The 15,110-nt window shown below is 50.4% G+C and overlaps 6 protein-coding genes across 6 annotated transcripts; 4 read left to right on the top strand and 2 right to left on the bottom strand.

Moving 5' to 3' along the window:
* Positions 1 to 90: 90 nt before the first annotated feature.
* AA0111_g9890 (hypothetical protein) lies at positions 91 to 1,480 on the bottom strand (the record flags this gene model as incomplete). Its single annotated transcript, XM_028656499.1, has 2 exons — positions 91 to 1,050; positions 1,103 to 1,480. The coding sequence occupies 2 exons, from the start codon at positions 1,478 to 1,480 to the stop codon at positions 91 to 93; spliced, it is 1,338 nt and encodes a 445-aa protein (XP_028502540.1).
* A 600-nt stretch (positions 1,481 to 2,080) lies between these two features.
* Positions 2,081 to 4,081, top strand: AA0111_g9889 (hypothetical protein; the record flags this gene model as incomplete). The annotated part of the gene is made up of 1 exon (XM_028656497.1): positions 2,081 to 4,081. One exon carries the CDS (start codon positions 2,081 to 2,083, stop codon positions 4,079 to 4,081), a length of 2,001 nt encoding a protein of 666 aa, XP_028502470.1.
* Positions 4,082 to 4,871: 790 nt separating this feature from the next.
* Positions 4,872 to 5,375, top strand: AA0111_g9888 (hypothetical protein; the record flags this gene model as incomplete). The annotated part of the gene is made up of 1 exon (XM_028656496.1): positions 4,872 to 5,375. The coding sequence occupies one exon, from the start codon at positions 4,872 to 4,874 to the stop codon at positions 5,373 to 5,375; it is 504 nt and encodes a 167-aa protein (XP_028502471.1).
* A 332-nt stretch (positions 5,376 to 5,707) lies between these two features.
* Positions 5,708 to 6,716, bottom strand: AA0111_g9887 (hypothetical protein; the record flags this gene model as incomplete). The annotated part of the gene is made up of 2 exons (XM_028656495.1): positions 5,708 to 6,133; positions 6,189 to 6,716. The coding sequence occupies 2 exons, from the start codon at positions 6,714 to 6,716 to the stop codon at positions 5,708 to 5,710; spliced, it is 954 nt and encodes a 317-aa protein (XP_028502468.1).
* A 2,918-nt stretch (positions 6,717 to 9,634) lies between these two features.
* On the top strand, positions 9,635 to 12,260 carry AA0111_g9886 (Sterol 3-beta-glucosyltransferase; the record flags this gene model as incomplete). Its single annotated transcript, XM_028656494.1, has 3 exons — positions 9,635 to 9,854; positions 9,911 to 10,222; positions 10,282 to 12,260. The coding sequence occupies 3 exons, from the start codon at positions 9,635 to 9,637 to the stop codon at positions 12,258 to 12,260; spliced, it is 2,511 nt and encodes an 836-aa protein (XP_028502469.1).
* Positions 12,261 to 14,097: 1,837 nt separating this feature from the next.
* AA0111_g9885 (hypothetical protein) lies at positions 14,098 to 14,783 on the top strand (the record flags this gene model as incomplete). The annotated part of the gene is made up of 2 exons (XM_028656493.1): positions 14,098 to 14,173; positions 14,221 to 14,783. The coding sequence occupies 2 exons, from the start codon at positions 14,098 to 14,100 to the stop codon at positions 14,781 to 14,783; spliced, it is 639 nt and encodes a 212-aa protein (XP_028502467.1).
* Positions 14,784 to 15,110: the final 327 nt, after the last annotated feature.

Genomic DNA, 15,110 nt, shown 5'->3' with positions numbered 1-15,110 from the left:
CTTCTACCCTTGAGTCGTAACTGGCAGTTGATGTATCCAATCTCACCCATCAACGCTCCCACACGCCCTGCTGGTCCGGCGCATACCAACTTAGACTTTCCCAAAGATACCTTCCGCTGTGGCTAACTTGGCAGACAACGCGATTAAACCACCCATCAAGCTCATCACACCACTAAAGATGGATACCTCCCTGAAGCCGCCATACTGGTCAATAAACGCGCCGTTAATGGGAGGGCCAATGAGGACAGCAAACGCCGCAATACCCATGCCCATGCCCATGTACGTCCCAAGGTTCCTTGGATCTTTGGTGCACTTGGAAATAGCTGCTGAGCCAGCTGAGATGATGGTGCCCGATACGAAACCGAAGAAGATGGAGTAGACGATGATACCAGCGTTGGTCGTTGGCTCGTTTATGCAGAATACCATGACGCTGGTGCCAACGCCCGCGAAGGCGAACATGTTCATCCCACCGAGCTTATCCGCTAGTATTCCTGGGATAATGCGACCGAATGTCGAAGATCCATTAATCATGGCGAGAAGGTAGGATGCCAGTAACGGACTCATTCCTCGGCTGACAGCATAGACCGGGAGATAGAAGACCGGTATCCACATACCCATCATCATGAAGAACAGTCCTGCAACGAGCAATACGTATCGCTTAATCTTCCATGCTTCCCCGATGAAGATGGTCGTCTTGCGAGGCGTAACACGCGGCTTGATGATGAAGCAGGCAAACAACATGAAGGGAAGCATGAGGAAAGCGACGATGCGAATGGACCAGCCAAAGGATAGGGAAGAGCTGTTGAGCAGTTTGGACAAGACGATGGGAAAAATGACGCCGCCAACCGAAGACCCAGACGCCACGATTCCAAGAGCAGCTGCGCGTCGCTTGTCGAAGTAATGGCCCATTACTGCAAAGGCAGGGAATTGGAGAAAAGCCACGCTGGTGCCCATGAGGATAGACTGCGCAAGGAAGAATTGGTAGTACTCGCTGCACAAAGAGACCATCATCAACCCAAGGACGTAGGTGAGTGTTGCGGGTCGCATCATCTATTCGGCCAGTCAGTACAATTCCGGTCTCGTGGAACCATAGAATACGCACCCAAGCTCCGTAACGATCAAACATCGGTCCTCCGATAGCACCCCCAGCAAACTGGATGAAGCTTGCTAAGCTACCTATCCACGCAATCTGATCCATGCTATAGTCTTTCAGTTGGTGGGTAGAATAGTATTGCTGGAGCACTCCGAAGCAAGAGGTGAAGCCGAGACAGCAGAAGAAGATGCAGAAGCCGCCAAAGGCGTTAAGCCAAGCTGTCAAACCTCCGTCGGGAGCAGGGCCTAAAGCGGCGATTTCGGCATCGGTGGCTGCTTCACTTTTGTCGTGAACTGACTCATGAGATGCCTTTTCGACATCGTAGGAAGGGACTGAAGGGGAGCTGGTGCTTGACGTGGTGTCTGGAATTGTGGATCGTGCAGACATCGTGAGCTTGTATCCGAAGATCCTGCGATGAAATTGTTTTGATCGATGTGTCTGATAGCGAAGTTAATTGGAATTACACTGTCCATTTCGACGAGGTATATATACAACTCAGACTTCTGTTATATCTTCATAGCAAGGAAGTTTTCGGGGTCGGTATTCATTCCAGTCGGAGATAAGGACGCGTGCTTATTGGTCCACTTCACCGAAAAGTGCAGCCATGTCCGACTTTTAGATCAAGTCACCGACATTTACTCCCGCTCCACCTATTCTTATACTCAGCTTCACCACATTTACCCACAATCCTGAGTCCCGTTTATCGAACAAACAGGCATCACCGAGAATGACCGACTTCAGTCGCAGACGCAAGAGACTCGCTATGTGAGTTGACTTGGTAGCCCCGCCACTATAACCGAAGCTGACATATCCAGCTCTTGCACATTGTGCCGTAGAAGAAAGATACGCTGCAATCGAGAGATGCCATGCAATAATTGTTTGAGGAGCAAGACCGGGTCTTGTGTTTATGAGAGTGAAGTATCAGACAAGAGGCCAGCCCCAGTACATGTTACACCCATACAACCACACAACAGTAACTCAACGTTCATGGGCACACCGGGTATGCTTTCGAGTTCGTCAACCACAACACCTGGTGTAGTTAGTAGCCAAGCCTCGTTCGAGATGGACGCTATGAGGGCACGCATTGCCGAATTGGAAGACAAGTTGTCGCGAACGGGAAGCACTACTAGCTCTGTCTTCTCGCCGTCAGCTTCCACTCCAACGTCAACTCATACCGTGCAAACTGTCAGCAGTTTTGCCTGTACAGTCGACGTCATCCAGGATACTCGGATGCCTGGTGGTGCCGCTATCTCTCGAGGCATTGCGCATAAGAATCGGGTTTTTGGCCAGAGTCACTGGATGAATGGGTTCATAATGTACCGCGATATCATCGAGATGATGGAGCCTCGCCTCCGCATGAGATCATCCAACCTAGTCCCCAACATGCAACGAGTTAAGTCACTGGCCCGGATGGTCAAGTCACACCGCTCTCCAACTTGGCCTACGCCTCCAACGCGGGACTTTCCCCCAAGACACGTCTGCGACGATCTAGTTGCTGGCTACCTCCGCACCATCGAGACAATGTATCGCGTGCTACACGTCCCAAGCTTCAAGCGCACGTATGAACACATGTGGACAAGCGACTCAGAGCCTAACATGGCATTCATAATGGTGCTCAAATTGGTCCTGGCTATTGGTGCAATGATATACGATGACAAAGTATCCATGCGAGCCGAAGCAGTGCGATGGGTTTTCGAGGCTCAGACTTGGCTCTCATCGCCCTTCTTCAAATCGCAACTTGGTGTTCAATATCTCCAGATCAGCATCCTTCTTCTCCTTGCACGAGAGCTTGTCGATGTAGGCTCTGAGCTAGTATGGATATCTGCAGGAGCGGTCTTTCGAGCAGCAGTATACATTGGTTTACACAAAGATCCGTCACAACTGCCGAGAACAACGGTCCTTGAAGCTGAGATGCGCCGACGGATATGGAACACGATTCTCGAGCTGTCGCTTCAGATGAGCATGGAGTCAGGTGGACCGCCGTTCTTCTCGTCGGACGACTACAACACAGCGCCACCAGGCAACTTTGATGATGAGCAACTTCTAGGCTTAGAGCCCTTCGCAAAGGCAGACGATGTGTATACGCAAACATCGATCTCCATAGCTTTACGGAAAACCCTCCCAGCTCGCCTTGTGGTACTCAAATTTCTCAACGATATCAAATCGACGGGGACGTATGAGGAGACGCTTCGCATCGACTCAGACCTGAGAACAGCACATAAGCTCCTGCGTCGCACCATTCAAGCATACGCCACCTCTACCACCTCTACCACCTCGTGCCCATCGCAATTTACATTGCAAGCTGTCGAATTTGTTATGCAGCGCTACATTACCTGTCTACATGTTCCATTCTTCGCTTCCGCACTCCAAGATCCGGTGTACGCCTATTCGAGGAAAGCTACCGTCGACTCGTCGCTAAAAATCTGGAGCATGGCGTGTCCAGCTTCAGATGAAAACTCGTATACTTCAGGTGAGACAGACCTAGCGCGAATGTGTCGATGCACAGCGGGTTTCTTTCGAATGTACACCTTCCACGGAGCAACATTCTTGGCCAATGAAGTAAGAATACGGATTCAAGAAGACGAGGACGACCTACATGCGTCACCACTACCTCTACGAAACATTGTTGGCGATGCTACGGATTGGTATCTCCGATGCATACAAGCCGGAGAGACAGGTATCAAGGGCTACCTTCTCTTGCGCCTCATTGGCGTTTGGATTGACGCGACAAAACATAACGTGAGCCAGTCGGATTTGTCTGTATTATTGGTGGAAGCGTCAGAACAAGCTGCCGAGGTTTGCATACCGATCTTGGAGGCCCTGGCTGGAAGTCGAGAGCCGTCTTCGGGTACTGTTGGAATTGGCGGAATTGCTATGGAGGATTTCAACTTTCAATTATCCCCCGAGTTCACGGAGGACTGGGATATGCTCATGTCAGGCACTTTCAATATGGACGACATACGGAGTTTCGACGCATTCTTATCGTGATGGTAGGGCTCGAAATAAGATCATGGAGTTACTCGGTGGGGACGGGGGTATGTCGGATCAAGAGACTTGAAGAGGCAGACATGCTCTGATCAAGGTGATGTCGTTTCGCACGTTGACAGCGGCTGTCACATAATCGACAGAAGAGGCTAAAAGAGGAGAGTTCGGGGCTTTCGTTAGACGCCTAATGCATGAAATGCCCCGTGCGCGGATGACGATCTTCCCGCGCTAGAATCGCTCCCCAATCATCCCATCACCACGCCGCACTTCTTTTTACCGCCACATCTTCGATCACGACTTACCAAATCCATTGCAGCGACGCCTCAGAGTTCCTCTATTAATTACTGGTGCTTACACTTATGATGATATTTCGGCGCGATCCGTCAATACTCCACGAGGCACCCTAGCGCCTACTAGGGGCGCTTAAGAGCCTCCATGTAACCTGATACACCATGAGCCTCATAACCACCCCTTATCCGGCAATCCACGTCGCAGTGCAGTATGAATGATAGCCATCATCGTTCTTGCGGCCTCATATATCACGTCGAAGTGGCCTGATTTTTTTTGTTCCCTTGTCGGCTTTTTTTCTCCATCCCGAACTTCTGGTATACCTCAGGCAGTGGAACCAAACCTCACCAGCAACGAACTTTCTTTTCATTTCGTTCGTCTATACATTCATTTCTTGAGGCGTGCCGGTCACCAAAATATCTTTCTAATAATATCTTACTTTTTCCCGTCCCTCTCTCTACCAATCCATTCCTTAGGACGAACCCAAAAAAACATCGACGACGTCATGCATTCCTCACTCCTTACAAACATCTTCATCGCCCTCTCGGTCTTTCATCTGGTAGCCGCTGGCCCAAACCCTGTTCCTGTTCTCCCCGGCGGCCTCCTCAACACCACACTCGAAGTCCGCCAAGTCTCCGCCACACCTTCGCAAGCTGATTTGTGTCTCGACTATGAACGCACAGCCAACATGTCGACCGTCGGCGCCAATGGCTCTTACCGTACTGTCGTCATGCAAAAAGCCAACGTCGGTACCCTGACCAGCGCGCGCATGATGGATGCTGCCATCGCGAAGCTACCTGCCCTCACGGCCGATGCAGATCTGAACTCCAGGTGTGGAAACTGGACGGAGATCGCGCTAGTGGAGGCGGAGAAGAACTTCACTCAGGGCATCGTGGCACAATTTACGACCGAGGGGCTGCCTGTTGGCATCTTGGCTGGACCAGAAGTTTTAGTCATCGTGGGTGTTATTGCTACCCTTTTCTCAATCGTGTGGGTATTCCCCGCTTAATGCTCAACAAAGAAGTTGAAGCAGAATATCGGAGGTTGGAACAAGTAGAGAAGAAGATGGTGGGAGGTGCATATGCTTGTGCACTCATAAGAACGCACAAGACTAGAGTCAATTATACCCAAATTTCCGTGCTCCAATGAACTATCAGGCTGGTATTAACGTGTCAAATTCGTCTGACGCGTGGTGCAAGTGGTGACAACATATCGAAAGCAATGTATAGACGCAATGCAAGTATATTCAAGAAATAAATGTATGTACAAAACCGAACGCGCAACTGCTTCAGCTCTCTTCACTCATACCAGTGAGCTTGTATCACCAAGATCCGTCGTTGCTCAGAAGGTGACAACACCGACACCAGCGCTCTTCTGCACGATAGCGCAAACACTGGCCGCAGGGTCAACAGTGTACTTGTAGCTGGGTGCGAAAGAACCCTTCTGAGTGATCTGAGTAGGGCTGTTGGTGAAGATGTTGTTCTTCTCGACGGCAAAACCTTCCTCATCAGAGTCCAAGTTGGTTACAACAGCCTTGTCGACACCGGTGAAGGAGTTGGCCTCAACGAGGACTTGAGCCCCCATGCGCGAGTTGACACCGGAGATACCGCCCTCGTAGCAGGAGCTGTAGATGTGTCCGGTGCCGAAACGGATCGAAGGCAGACGCGAGTTGACGCCAACGAAGGAGTTGTGGTGGTAGGTGACGTGAAGCTTGCCCTTGTCCTTGGAGGCGTTGTTGTCAGAGTGGCCTACGAGAGAGCCCTTCCACTTCTGGGTGTTAGCATTGAATATATTATGAACTGATAGCATGGTGCAGACTCACGTGGTCGTGGAACTTGTTCCAGGAGAAGGTAAGCATATCGGCTCCAGATTTGGCGTCAAGCAGGCCATCGTATGTGTCCTTGTCGCCGGTAATACCAATACTGGAAAAGTCGTTGTGGTCAACCCAAACGTTGGTCGAGCCCTCAATGTCGATGAGGTCTTTGCCCTTGGGAGCGCGGTACAACTTGAGGTTCCGGATGATGATGTTGGAGGTCTTAAAGACTTGGAGACCAGAGTCTGTAAGACCAGCATCCTTGCCAACACCAAGGATAGAGGTACCAGCGGTACCGACGCGGATGACGCCGCAGCCAGTGAGCATGCCCTTGACCTTGATCACTCCGCCAGCCTTGGCCGCAGCAGTCAACTCAGCGCAGGAGGTGACAGTGGTGCCTGCACCGCTTCCTCCTCCGGTGGTGCCTGCGGCGAATCCAACAAGCTCGTCAACAGCTGCAGCGCGTTTCTCCATGGGTGCGCCATAAGCAGTTGAGGCAGCTGTCATAGCCGCGGTGGCAATCTCGAAAAAACGCATCTTGGTGTTGTTGTGAGATTGGTAAAATGAGAGGCAGAAGAGAAGGTATTGGTTTCAGAGAATGTAAAAGAATGAACAGAGATCGACTCTGAAGTGATGAAGGAAGGCGATGGATGGTGAGATAGGCAGTGATATTGAGGATGTCTTTATACTGGAAGATCGAGGCTGGAGGATCTAGGCTGCTGGGATCTGTACAGGCTCCATGATCGTCAACTTGGCCGCCCTTAATACTACGAGTCGGGGAACCAACTCGAGAATGTACGATGTGGAGTTTCTCCGCGAATATATGACTTTTGTCTTGGCTTTCATGAGGCTTCGAGCAGGAGGTCGTGTTCCACCAAAGGTATTAGTGTATAGCGGTCTCGTGAGCTAATACGTGATACAAAGGCTTGACAGCAGGATGTGCATGGTAAATCTGGGGTGCATACCTGGGGAAACCTCAAAAGCCGACGGCTTTCGATTATTGCATTAGCGCTGAGAGATTCCGAGAACCTCTAGGTACAAATCGAAATAGGAAGTACAATATAGGAGCAGGCGCCACTGTTTGACATTGTTGCGCAGAATGCTTGGCTGTCAGTGTGGAGAAAGACCACCAATGGGATGAATTTGTGGGTCCAGAGATCGCCATCCATGCCAAAGTGGAAGTTACAGTGACAGCACTCAGTAGCTCAAGTCCACGTCGATGAATGGGTGGAAAAATACCTAGGTTTCAATATACTAACTAGGACGATAGCGAAGTAGTCTGAGCGTTGGTTGGAGTGGAGACGAGGAGGGACGGCCCTATCGGACATAAACTAGCCTGCGACTAGCCTCACGAAGACAGCTGTCAGAACACGAAGGTTCTCCTAGCAAGCCAGCAACGTGATTTCTGAATATCTTGATATGATGAGCCTAGCGGGATAGACGCACAATCAACTACATCGTGCTCCAAACAAGGCTCAGGCGAAGAACATATCCAGTGTTCTTGCACGCGCTAGACATCGAGTCAAGATGGTGGAGGCGTTCGAAAGCCCAAGAACGCCAAGATGAGATCTGACTTGTGTCGAAACACCAATTTCTAGGCGCATGTTGTTCCGACTCTAATTCGGCGGTATGTGCTCCGAAGAAACGTCTTGACGCTAACTCGTTCAGCGCATGAACGCCGGATACACCAAGGGTGCGTATGTCGACACAAACGGTATCCGCAGTAATTCCCTGGATCTTCAGGCCATTGGCAGTTCTCCTCGTCTGTCTGTTTGCGTAAGATCCTGTAAATGTTTTCATGGTTTCCCAATCACGGGAAATATCATCGGGCAGACATTCACCGCGCCTTGAGCTTACGCTCATGTCTGCCCCTCCGCGGCGGTCATTGGTACTGCGCTTCGGCGTGCAGCTTTAACTATGATCCATATGAGATATTTTAGTGAAGTGTCTGGGTTTCTACGAATCGTCAGTCTCAACTAAGCAATACTGCAGCCGATCATTCACGTGATTGAGTCGACAGATACAATCTGGATAATGCTCTCGGCACGTCATCTGCGTTCACCAGTCTGAATATCCGCTAGATTTCTTGTGGTACCAGAGCGGCCAAGGCCAGTAACATCAGTAGATGTATCGAGATATCATCAATATGCTTTCTTTGCAACAAAACCTTTACCCCTTATCATGCGCTAGCCGAATCACAGGTCGGCGGATGTATTTTCGGTTTTCGCTGTTTGTCGATCATCCTTGACGGCAATGATGTAGATTTGAAGGTACTTGATCTGGCATACCCCATGTCCGGATCAAAGGAGCTGAGTGTCTAGAAATTCAGGTGCTAGTTACAGACATGGACAATAAACAAAGCTCTGTATAGACACTACCTAGCCACGCGACATTGACCATGGTGTATAGGCCACCGATAGAAGCTCAACGTCACTATCAAGCAGCTATACAATAGTACCGTAGAGACTGACTCTACCGTCGAACCCAAATACTGCATGCGTTTCTTCAAAAGATGCTGCATAGGTACACAAGCCATGGAATCGACATCCTCTGGACAGCAAGTACCGGTGACTACTTCTCATCGTTTCACTACACCCTCACTGCATCTCATTAGACCGGTTCTTAGCATATGGGCTTCACACTCGTCCAATTTTGCTTCTTCCTTTGATTTGCCCGCAAGACCAATGAAATTGGAGACCATTCTGACAACCAACGTTCTGTAGAGGAGAGCCAACCGCTGCTTGGACGTCAACGATCCTTGAATTCAATGAAAACATCTTGAAGGAGCTGCCAACTCAAACAACAAGCAACTCTTTCTACCACTGCACAGTTTGACGATGCTGGTGCCTCAAGCTCTCGCATGCAACAACCTAAACCGCCTTTGGCAAGGTAACCAGAAGCTGAATTTAGCGAGTACGTTCGTGTGCGATTGCATAGGTCCGCGTCTCAAGAGTAAGCCATCGGACCCATGTTTGCGCAACCTGGCAGCTGTGAATGACGAGCTAAAGCGTCATCGAGTCGAGATGGGAAGCCACTAACGGGTGTCGCAGCCGAGAAGAGCATCATGCTAGGATAGTAAGCGATTGTGTAAATAAACCTCGGGAGGCTAAGAGTCGAATCGTGGCGGTGCAAACATCGTTTCGCATACACAAGCTCCAGCTTAGACAGCTTCCCAATGCTTGTGTACGAGATACGCATGTAGTTTCTCTCAATCTTCTCTGTTCATGTTCTATTCCAATCTCGGGCCGTTTAGTGACGCATTATAAGCGCTAAAGCTATCGATCAGGCTAGATTCGCGGGAAGATCCGTAAATCACACTAGCCGAAACTACGTATATCGTATCGGCGTATCCCAACCGTAAGACCGTGATGATCAAGGTAATAAAGGTCGCCAACTGCTGCCACAGCTGACTGAGCCACAAACACCATTCTAAGATCTTTCAAAAATCTCTCATGATGAGACCTCGACCAGATAGTACCCAAGCACCGATACCAGTGGAGTTTGAACAAGGCAATGGCGTACATCGTATGCGAGCGCGACCGGACAGTACCCAAGCACCGATGCCTGTGCAATACGAACACGACTATGAAGTACACCACACGGATGCACCACCACCATATACTGCGGAAGAGCTGACCGGCTCAATACCACAGCCAGGGGACACCGGTGTAACAAGTACGTTTACAGATTCTCACTGCCCACAGTCGTGAGCAGGTGCTGATATTATGCAGACGATGGTCGCATCGACATTGACCTCAACTCACGACTCACCAAGACACTCGTCAAACTCGTGCCGAAGCAAGAAAAAGAAGAACCAGAACTCAGTCGCCGATATACCGTCAACAGGTTATGGAGCATTCGTTTAAACATTGTCATCCAAGTTGTTGGAAGTCGAGGCGATGTGCAACCATTCATCGCTCTAGGTCAAGAGTTGCAAAGGTACGGACACCGCGTGCGGATAGCGACACATAACACATTCGAAAGCTTTGTGCACGAGTCAAACCTAGAATTTTATCCCATCGGTGGAGATCCAAAAGAGCTCAGTAAGTCAATGAAGCTGCATGCTGCAAATTTTCTGGTTCACCCTGTTGACATGTAGCAGTGGCATACATGGTGAAGAATCCAGGTCTGATCCCTTCAATGAAGAGTCTGCGAGAAGGCGACATCCAGAAGAAAAGAGACATGATTACAGAAATGCTCTACGGCTGCTGGCACTCATGCGTCGAGCCGGATCTGAAGACTGGGCAGCCGTTCGTGGCAGAAGCAATCATCGCCAACCCGCCCAGTTTCGCGCATGTACACTGTGCTCAGGCGCTGGGTATTCCACTTCATCTTATGTTTACTATGCCCTGGAGCAGTACGCGAGCCTTTCCGCATCCGCTGGCAAACTTCAAAGGTGGCGAAATCTCAACCGCGCTGATCAATTACGCGTCTTACGGCGTAGTTGAATTCCTAACATGGCAGGGTCTTGGCGACGTCATCAATCGGTTTCGCCATTCTCTGGACCTGGAAGATGTTCCTGTATCGGTTGGGCCTGTACTCGCTTCCACGCTCAAAGTGCCCTTCACATATTGCTGGTCTCCGGCATTGGTTCCAAAGCCAGCGGATTGGGCAGCGCATATCGATGTCTGTGGTTTCTTCTTTCGTGAGCCAACGCCGTACACGCCGCCTGCGGAAATCGATCAATTCCTACGCAATGGACTTCCGCCGGTATATATAGGCTTCGGAAGTATCGTCCTGGACGATCCAGCGAAGATGACGTCAAGCATCCTAGAAACTGTACGCGCCCTAGGTATCCGAGCGATCATCTCGAGAGGATGGAGCAACCTGGGTGCCGATTTGCCAAACGACAACAAGGACGTCCTGTTCATCGGTGATTGTCCCCATGAATGGTTATTCCAGCACGTTGCAGCGGTCGTTCATCACGGCGGAGCAGGTACTGCTGCTTGTGGGCTACGCAACGCGTGTCCTACTGTTGTCGTACCCTTCTTTGGAGATCAACCATTCTGGGGAGAGATGATAGCAGCAGCGGGAGCAGGTCCGATGCCTATTCCCCACAAACTCCTGACGGCCGAGAACCTTACACCAGCCATCCACTTCTGTCTCACGGGCGAAGCGAAGCAAGCAGCACGTGCTCTATCTTCGCAGATGGCGAGCGAACGTGGTGTCGAAGCTGCTGCGCAATCTTTCCATGCAAACCTGCCTCTCGAAACAATGCGATGTGCTCTTTTACCCACGGAGGTGGCTTCCTGGAAAACAAAGAAGGAGTCCATCCTCCTCTCCAAACTGGCTGCGCAAGTATTGATCGAGAACGGTGTGATTGTTTCCTCAGATCTTGAGAACCACGAAACGGACCCATTTATCATCACTAATCAACGTTGGGACCCTGTAACAAGCACGACTTCTGCGTGTGTCGGTATCGTCGGAGATATGGGTATGGCAGCGAAGGGCATGGTCGTGGATCCCTTCACCGAGCCGAAACACTCTGTCACCTCTTCAGCCGCCTCGACATCGTCAGAAAAGTCAAACGGTGCGGCTGTTGCAGGTCGCGTGGCTGGTGGGGTCGCCAAAGGCTTTGGCAGATTCGTCGGTGCGTTCTACAAAGGCGTCATCGTTGATCTTCCCCTCGCCACTACGGAAGGCTTCCGCAACGTACCGAGACTGTATGGAGAAGAGGTCAAAGACCATGGAGAGGTTACCGGTGCTCTTTCCGGTTTCCAGGTGGGCGGAAAGAATTTCGTTCACGGCATAGCAGATGGTTTCTCGGATCCCTTCCGTCAGACGTACGAGGGCGGCAAAAAGGAGGGTGCGATCGGGTACGCCAAAGGATTTGGTAAGGGAATGGCCGGCCTCGTTACGAAGACGAGCGCAGCCGCCGTAGGGATAGTGGCGTACCCAGGAGACGGCATCGTCAAGAGTATGAAGTATCTGGCGAAGAGCGGAACAAGGAAACGTATCAGGGCGGCGAAATTGGTCGAAACCGAATGGATCGGCAGAAAGTTCGAGGCTGACCTGAACGCTATGGAACTCATACGGGAATTCGAAAGACTAAGAAAGGGCAAGGAGAAGGTGAGGACGTGAAGATGTAACGGCCACGGCGCGGTAGCCAAGGCTATGTTTGATGTGCAGTGCAAAGTAGATATGGAGTTTGGACAGATACCCTTTTTGAACGATTATTGTTAGATTTCCAGCAAGGCCGACCTGCATCTTCCCAGGTATGTGATGTATGTGTTCTTACCTCACTCTTGTCCGTACAAGGGAGCCGTAAAGGTCGTAAGGGAAGGGCACTGTGGCGTGTGGAAGGCAATAGCTGGAACAAGAGCAACGATGAGGATCATTTTAGGTAATTGTTCTTGCATACCTCAATTACCCACGACTGGTTGTACAGAAAAGGAGTATGCTGTTTGTTAGAGGTGTGGGGCTGCAGGTGACACGAGATGTAGGTCCGCCTAATTTCCGTGACTGCGAATTCCGCTCCAACGGAATTCAGGCGAAATCCGCATGCAGCGCATCCCGCCGTCTTACAAGCTCGCGCACCAACACCGCCATGATGTTGAGGTTCCTCGTACCTAGTCCGTGTACGTGTACTATGGACCGGAATCGATAATGGAAGCCGGTTTGTTGCGCAGTACTCCTGCTCCGTATGGCAGAGCGTGTAGCAATTGTGTGAAAGCGAAATGCCGATGCATGATACGCGACGACGGAAGTTCCATCTGCGACAGGTGCGTCATTGATCCTATCTCATCAACCATCCCACGTCAAATCGACTGTCGCATGGCGCATAAATGCATCTGCGCATTGTGTACGACAGGCGAGGATGGACATAGTGCGGGAGTCCTCGCTGCTGCACACCTCGCCACCTGTGTGACTACCTACGATGCAGGACATGCAACACATTCATAGGACATCTGAGCTAAACTGAGAACAATAGATGCCATCGACTGGGGAAAGAATGTAAATCCACATCTCCAGCGCGTAGGAAGGCATCAAAACCAACCCCAGTCCCAAAGAGGTCGAAATTGGAGGACAAGCTTGATGAAGTTGTCTCGCTTCTTCGTACACAGCATGCAGCGCCTGTGTCAATGTCGCCCGATGATCAACTCGTACTCACGCCGGAGTCCTCAGTTTTTACTCAGAGACTATCATATAACCCCGACAATGACGACCGCCTGACTCCTGAGCAATTAGTCGACTTTCGGACGACTTACCTACATCTCTTTCCCTTCGCGTACCTATCGGAGAACCTCACTACAGACGATCTTCACGTCAGATATCCACTGCTCTGTCATGCTATCCGCACCGTGCTCACCAAGGCGGTCACTCAGCAAAGCCGGCTGAGTAAGCAGTTACGAGAACAGCTGGCTTCCAGGATCATAGTGCAAGGAGAAAGAAGTATTGATGTGCTGTTGAGTCTGATCATGTGTATTGCTTGGTGAGAAAACTGTCACGTATAGCCTTCTCATGATTAACCAAATCTAGGTCACCGTACTTTACCCACGGTAAGCAATTTCTGGGCTCCATGTGCAATCTTGCGAAGACGGTGGTGAGCGATCTTCGTCTTGACAAGCCTGCGCAACCGACGGGATGCCCAAGTCTAGGCCCTCATGTGGATAACAAGGAAGTTCGGACAAATGAGGGAAGTAGAGCGTTACTAGCTGTCTTCATACTATGCGCGAAGTGAGTTTCTGATAGACCCCGGCTTGGCTCAACTGATTGCGGAAGTGTTTCAATAATCTTCGAATACGACCTAATGCTCTGGTCATCGCAGATGGAAGACGCATGCGATTGTTTGAGCAAAGGCCGAGAATCTCAAGAAGACGGCATATTAGCTGCCAGTGCGCGTCTGGCGAAGATTGCGATCAGTGCTGCCGAGGTATCTCGAAGAGCTTCGGGTGATCCCAGTACAGCAAGATATGCTATGATAGCTATTGATCCTCTTACCCTGGCGCTTAGCAATTTCCAGAGATCGCTCGCTCCTGAATGTCTACAACACTGTAAGATCGTTATGCCGTCACCTCTTCAAACACTTAATTATATCTAGGGCTCATCATCGGGCTCACCCAAACAGCCCAGGTTGCCATTTATGAACTCGCGCTCTTGAGGTCGTCCACAACTGAGACGGCAGCGTCGCAACTCGCGTTCGACTCCAAGCGCATCGGATACCTTATGGAACTCTTACAGACATGTAAAGCCTGTCGAGATCACGCTTTGGCTGGCGACACTATGAGTTTGACAGCTCCATCAATGCTCATATGGTCCTATTGTTGCAAGATCTTATTTCGACTCTCTAGCATCAAAGGAGTAGCTGGCTGGGATCCAACAATTGTCCAATCAACTGTCGACATCGTGCAGTGCCTAGAGCAACTTGCGGAGATAGCTGAGCGGGCTAATTCCGAATACAAGGCTCAAACAGGCGAAGAAAGTTTGTTTGCTGCGGCCGCAGAGACACTGAGAGCTAAGGCGCCAAACTGGAAACTCCCTACAAGAGAGCATGATAACATCATGGACAGCGCAGCGGACGGCTGGAACAACGGGTTGATTGGAGATATAGGGATGATGGACTTTTCGAGCGACTTTTGGATGCCTAGTGCTTTCAATTTTTAACTTACGTGAGAGTGCCACTGCCATACCTACATGGTCAAGCTATTGGGGAGCTGTGCAGATCGTAAGAATACAAGACTAGACTTGCATCGGTGCACCGGCGTTCGATCTGCTTTCCTTGACACAGATGCGGTTGCCTGAAGTCCACTTCAAACCCGAAACCCGTTCAATCACGCTCAGGCCTCCACAGTTACCATCGAAACAGTGCAATACATCAATGGACGATTTCTTCTTAATCTCTCTTCTTGTCCTTCTTGTATCTGGTCACTGCATGCCTGCATCGCGTTCTGTGCTTTTCGCATTCATATACTTGTCTACCTATCTGACGCC

The sequence above is a fragment of the Alternaria arborescens genome (genome assembly GCF_004154835.1).
Source record: "Alternaria arborescens strain FERA 675 chromosome Unknown contig_30, whole genome shotgun sequence".
NCBI lineage: Eukaryota > Fungi > Ascomycota > Dothideomycetes > Pleosporales > Pleosporaceae > Alternaria > Alternaria arborescens.
The sequence above is the reverse complement of the archived record's forward strand: the minus strand, read 5'-3'. Positions and strand labels throughout refer to the sequence as shown.